Source organism: Eurypyga helias, unplaced genomic scaffold (genome assembly GCF_000690775.1).
Source record: "Eurypyga helias isolate BGI_N326 unplaced genomic scaffold, ASM69077v1 scaffold25537, whole genome shotgun sequence".
Lineage (NCBI taxonomy): Eukaryota > Metazoa > Chordata > Aves > Eurypygiformes > Eurypygidae > Eurypyga > Eurypyga helias.
The window spans coordinates 1-6042 of NW_010261569.1; the positions used below are offsets into that span (position 1 = coordinate 1).

General features: G+C 59.3%; 1 protein-coding gene across 1 annotated transcript in view; it reads left to right on the forward strand.

The window, feature by feature from the left end:
* The first annotated feature begins 88 nt into the window (after positions 1 to 88).
* Positions 89 to 6042, forward strand: part of ALDH4A1 (aldehyde dehydrogenase 4 family, member A1) — an 8214-nt gene continuing 2260 nt past the window's right edge. The window contains exons 1-10 of the mRNA XM_010155430.1: positions 89 to 156; positions 282 to 375; positions 555 to 647; positions 757 to 804; positions 1185 to 1340; positions 1834 to 1983; positions 2088 to 2162; positions 4300 to 4487; positions 5370 to 5443; positions 5964 to 6040. Of these exons, the coding sequence (XP_010153732.1) occupies positions 89 to 156; positions 282 to 375; positions 555 to 647; positions 757 to 804; positions 1185 to 1340; positions 1834 to 1983; positions 2088 to 2162; positions 4300 to 4487; positions 5370 to 5443; positions 5964 to 6040 (1023 nt within the window). The remainder of the gene's footprint in view (positions 157 to 281; positions 376 to 554; positions 648 to 756; positions 805 to 1184; positions 1341 to 1833; positions 1984 to 2087; positions 2163 to 4299; positions 4488 to 5369; positions 5444 to 5963; positions 6041 to 6042) is intronic.

A 6042-nucleotide genomic window follows, 5' to 3' on the forward strand; every position in this document is an offset into this window, starting at 1 on the left:
CCCCGGACTTTGCCAGGCGCTGGGATGTTGAAATTCCCCTTCCAACACCTTTCCCCTAGCAAGGAGAAGGGGTTGCCGGGTGGGAGCTATGTCCGGGCTTGGTTCCCGGCTCTGGGGTCGTCATCCAGTGGGATGGAGCGCGGGCGTGATGCGGCGGCGCCGTGGCTGGGGGGGCGCGGGGGGGGGGGGCCGGGGGGGGGCGTGACACCCGGGTGACTGGGAGGTTGGGGCACGGAGGGAACCGGGGAGGGGATTCAGCCTCTCTCTCACACCTTTCCCAGGCGGAGATGGCAGCACCGCTCGGCCATCGAGGTGACCAACGAGCCGATCCTCGAGTTTAAGCCAGGGAGCCCAGAGCGAGCGGCGCTTCAGAAGGTACCACCGCGGGGCATCGGCCTTTTGGGGGGTCTTCAGGGACCCGGGTTGTAACTCCCATCCCTCCAGCCCCCGGGCACCCCATGCCCAGGGGACCCTTGGCTCGTGGGGCTGGTGGGGAGGATGGATGGAGGGGGGCACGGCTCCCACCGCGGTGTTCTCCTCTTCCTCTCGCTCAGGCCCTCGCCGACCTGAAGGGCAAGACAGAAGCCATCCCCTGCGTGATCGGGGGAGAGGAGGTGTGGACGCCCACAGTGCGGTACCAGCTGTCGGTGAGTCTGGGGGAGAGCTTGAAGGAGTGAGAACAGAGCAGGGGAATGTCCCCGGCCGGAGAGAGCTCTGTTGGACTGGTGACCACGGAGGATTTTCTTCTCTTTTCAGCCATTTAATCATGCACACAAAGTGGCCAAGTACTGCTATGCCGACAAGGTGAGTGCATCTCGCTGCCCTCCCACTTCCTTTCATTCTTTTTTGGGGTGGGGGAAGCAGCAGGCCTTCTCTGGGTTTAGCAGCCTTGTCTCGCAGCCGTTTGAGGCTTGCGGTGCAATGAGCTTTGAGATTGCTGGTGAGAAGTCCGGATGAAATGCAAACCGCTGCTCCCATTCTGGGCGAGGAGGCTCCAGGGGCGAGTGTTGGCTTTCCAAGTCCCAGGGGACCTGGAGCAAAGCGGTTCTAGAAACTACAAATTTGGGGTTGCGATGGGAAAGTGGGTTTGTGCCTGGGGGTGGGTGGCGCCTGGCCTTCCCCTCCATCCTGTTGATGGGAGGTGGTGGGTTCCTCCTTGCTGCCTCTCCCCTTTTCTTCCACAGGAGCTCATTAACAAAGCCATTAACGCTGCCTTGGCAGCAAGGAAGGAATGGGACCTGAAACCTGTCCAGGACCGAGCCCAGATCTTCCTGAAGGCAGCTGACATGCTGAGCGGCCCGAGGCGAGCAGAAGTGCTGGCCAAAACCATGGTTGGGCAGGTAAGGGGGATGTGGGATTCACCACATAGCTGGAGGGAACAGGAAGGAATGTGAGGAGCCAGGGAAGCAGGGCAGGAAGAGCTGCCAAGTTCTTTGTTGACAATGGGAATGGCTGTGATGTTAGAAGTGCCTGAGAAAGAAGGGAGGTGAAGCTGAGAGTCAAGCTTCATGGGAACAGGGTCAGCTGACGTGGTGGACTGCAGTATCAGCCCTGGCTTTCCCAGGGGAGGGACTAAAGAGCTGGGGGGAGCATGGATGGATGTGCTGTCCCAAGGCACAGGCACGGGCTGCGTTTGCTGCTGCTCGGTGCGAAGGAGACGTGGTGGGATAGGGGCTCGCAGGAGAGCCCTTCTTTGGGAAGCGAGCACGCGGTCTGCCTGAGAGAGACGACGCACAAACCGCATCCGGATGTGCCGTGTCACGCTGCTGCGGCTCGCGGCTGCTGCATTCCCCTCCCTTTAGCGCTTTTATTGGATGCAAACTCTCCCGGCAGGGTAAAACGGTGATCCAGGCGGAAATCGATGCTGCCGCGGAGCTGATCGACTTCTTCCGATTCAATGCCAAGTACGCCCTGGAGCTGGAGAACAGCCAGCCCATCAGCGTGGACGTCAGCACCAACAGCATGGTCTACCGAGGGCTGGAGGTGAGGGGCTGTCCCCCTGCTGCTGCGGCTCCCGTCTGTGCCCCAGGCCGTGGCATCACGCCGCGGTGAGAGGGGACACCCACCGCTCCCTCTCCCATCCGCAGGGTTTCGTGGCAGCCGTCTCTCCCTTCAACTTCACAGCCATCGGTGGCAATCTGGCAGGAGCTCCGGCGTTGATGGTGAGTGCCATGGTGGGGGTTAAGGAGAGCCAGGGGTGGAGAGGATGATCCGGAGGAAGGTGGGGAGGGGTACCCAGCCACACCAGGGCTGCGGTTTGCCTGGTCTGGGATCTGCAAGGAGCACATTTGGCTGCCCTGGTTCTCTGGTGCCGTTCAACAGGCCACACCTGGGGGCTTGTTTCTGCTGGTCCCCTTGATCCCAATCAGCTGTCTTGCAATTAGATGGCCTTAATTACAAGAAGGTGGCCTATGGCTGGGCTTCTGTGGAACAGGTGTGAGAAGGGAAGCGTCGGAGAAGGAAAAACTGGCCAGACCTGCTCTTTGGGGTTTTTATTCTGAAGGAAGGTGTCTTTTCCCTCCTAGGCTGGGTTTTGGATGGAGACAAGGTCAGGGTGCTGCAGGAGGGAGGGGAGGTGAGAAATACAGCTGGGTTTTGGTTTCCTGCGTGGTACTTGCTCTGGGAAATGAGGCTTCAGGGAGGTGGGAGATCCTGGCAGACATGGAAGATGGTCCAAAAAGTCAAAGTATTGGTAAAGAGCATTTCTGTGCATGTCCCACCCCACTGCCCCCCTTGAACAGGGTGGGTTTTGGGGAGAGGCTGTAATAACCTGATGAATTTGGGCCAGGATTAATTAATTTATTGTTACCCTGGGAAAAGAAAACCCGCAAAATTGTCCTAAGCTCTGTGTTAATGAGGCTCAGATGTCATCCTGGCCCCAGAGATGGTCCCTCCAGCAGTAGCATCCTGTCTTGGAGGTGGAAGAGGCTGTAATAAGGGAGAACACCAAGCTTTGAACTTGGGGAGGTCACGTTTAAGCATTTGAACCCGTCACTTCTGCAGGGGAGGAGCGGGGAGGGGGAAGCTACCGCGGAGCAGGGAGTTTTTTGGGGCAGGGAGATGCATTCCTCCCACCCCCGGATTTGAGGAAGGTTCGTTTGGTGATAACTCATCCCAGAGTGGACGAGCTGGAATGGGATGGGGCAAGCCCGTGCTGGCGGGTCGGGATGAACTGGTTTGGGTGCCGGACCGCGCAAGCGCCGTCACAGCGCCCCCGCCTCTCCCTGCTCGAGCGTGACGATAAACTCCTGTCGGGCTGCTGCAGCGGGATGAAATCCCTGCTTCCCTGGGGCAATAAGGAGCAGGGCTCGAACAGCTCGGCAGCAGGCGGTACCTGGAATTAAATTTAGGAGAAAATGGTGCTTAATAAGTGGATATTAATTAGAGCCCCAGTGTTTTAGTCACCACAGTGCCCTTCCCAGGGGATTAAACATTGCTCTTGCCTAAATAGCTCGAGAGATCGATGTGGGCAATGCCGTTGCAGCGTCAGGAGCGGGGATTTCCTTGGGAATGGAGTGGTTGCCGCACTGCACCGGTACCCAGACTCCCGGGATATCTGTCTTGTCTCCAGCCGTGGCCCGAGCTGGATTTTCCAGTTGCTTGGAGATTTTTTGCAGTGTGTGGGTGTGGGAGGTTCCTGGGGGTTCAGGAAGGAGCTTTGCCTGCACCCCAAGTCCCTGGAAAGCAGGTGCCTGGTTAAGACAAAGTCCAAAATTCCCCCTCCGGCCCCGCTGGGGCTGTGACCCCGTTGCACTGTCACGTGCAGTGGTGGCCAAGCAGCGTGACAGTGGCACAGGGGAGGTCACCGGGCCCGTCGCCAAAGGGAGGACGGTGGCGAGGAGCCAAAGGGGTGGGGTGCCGGCGTTTCAGCACCGTGTTTGCCAGCCGGTCGTGCTGTTGGTGCACAGTTACTCCAGGCATGAGGTTTTATTCCATTGCTTTGGCTGGCACAAACAGCCACACGGTCTTGCGCGGTGACGTAAGCTCGTTTGTTAGCGGTGCTGTCCCGTTTCCCGAGATGTAAAACAGGTCCCTGTTTTGTGGCTCCGCTTGGGGAAGGCAAAATTCTGCATCCCTGGCAAGGGAGGGTGTGAAAAGGGAGGGATTTTGTGCCTGGGGCACCCGCAGTCCTGTTCAGACCCACAGCTCGGGGTACATGACAGGGGTGAATCCCCCAGAGGTGCCGTTGCTCCGTCCCTGCGGGCAGGGGGACGGAGTTTGGCCAGGGTGTTGAAGCATTGCATGGCTGCGTTCCGGCTGAAGCCTGGCCTCGCCTGCTGACTTTCTCCTCTCCCGCAGGGAAACGTGGTGCTGTGGAAGCCCAGCGACACTGCCCTGCTCGCCAGCTACGCCGTCTACAAGATCCTCCTCGAAGCCGGGCTCCCTCCGAACGTCGTGCAGTTCGTGCCGGCGGACGGTCCCATGTTTGGAGACGCCGTCACCGGCTCCGAGCACTTCTGCGGGCTCAATTTCACCGGCAGTGTGCCGTACGTAGGGGAGGGGAGGGGGAGAGGGGCTGAGACCGTGCAGGGTGCTCGTCTGCTGGTCCCGTGAACGCCTCGGGTAGGGTAGCAGGCAGACAAGGCCATCCTCAGACGATGCAATTAAGGTAGAGCTTTAAAACTGGTGGAAAAAATCTCTTAACGAGGTTTTCTTGCGAGAGGGAGGTTGTTTAATAGCAGGGAGTTTCTGTGGCTAAACTCAAGGCATGGAGAATAGATGAGGTTGCACGTGCCGCTGCCCTGTCTCCCAGGGGTGCTGCGATTTGGCTTAACGAGCTGCGCTGCACGGGCAGGGTGATGGCAGCTCCGGCTAGATTTGCAAACCCGTGCTCTGCCCGCACCTCGGGGTCTGTTAGCGACGCCGAAGGCCCTGGCAGCCCGTAACGGGCTGTTAAACGCGGGGAGCCCCGCTCCGGCGGCGAAGGACATGGTCTGATGAGCACTGTGCTTTAAAGGTGGGAAGGCTCATAAATTAGTATTAGCGGCTGTGCCTACGGGTGGGAGGTTTATTAGCATTTTTATTGTTTTGCAGCCAAGGGGTTTGTCACAGTAAGGACCGAAAGGAAGGGAGGGGGGAAGGAGAACAGGAACTTCTGCTGGGCGCTCGCTCCTGTGCCTTCCCTGTGCTGCTGCAACAGTTCCTTACCTCTAAAACGAGGGGGTGTAGGGCCACTGCTTTGCTGCCCAGGGTCCCATTCTCAGCCAGTGTCTGCTCTTCCACTGGCAGGGTGTTGCTTCTTTTGGGGATGGACACAAGGGTTTGGGGTGTCCCCTTTGCCTGGGCATGTCCCTCACAGGTGCCTTTTCCAAGTGCCACTCCCGTGCAATGGCAAGAGTTCACTAACCAGCTCCTTGTTGCTCTTCCAGGACTTTCAAGCGTCTCTGGAAGCAGGTATCCGAAAACCTGGATCGCTACCGCAATTTCCCTCGCCTGGCTGGAGGTAACCGCTGCCTCTTACACCCCCTTTTTGGGGAGAGGCTGTGCAGGGGTGTGGTGTTCCCCTGCTCGGGTAGAGACTGAAGTGTTGGCCAGGATTCCTCTCCAGAGAGCAGGGGACAGTAAATCACGCCCTGTCCACCCCTCGTCTGGGTGCGCTGGGTGTTTGGGGGACCTTATGGCAGCGGCTCCCCCCGGCACGGGATGGGCTTTTATGGTGGGAGGGTGGCACTTGGGTGGGAGGAGCTGACCCTCCAGGATTGCAGACCCTCAGTGCTACGCTTGGGAACTGGGGTGAGTCCCTTTTCCATCAGTTCTGTGTCGTTGCTCCAGCTCCTGGCGCTCCAGGGTTTTGCCCCCCGGGATCATGGCACCCCCCTGTTCCCTGAGGAGCCGTGGGCCAGGCAGAGCGAGCACTGGCTGAGCCCCTTGCAGGGCACCTGGCCGTAGCTTGGGCTTTTCGGAGGCGGCACAGCCCTGACAGCTCCTCACTTGCCCCTTTTTCCTCCCTTCTCCGGCACCAGAGTGCGGCGGGAAGAACTTCCACCTGGTGCACAGCTCGGCCGACGTGGCCAGCGTGGTGAACGGGACCCTGCGCTCGGC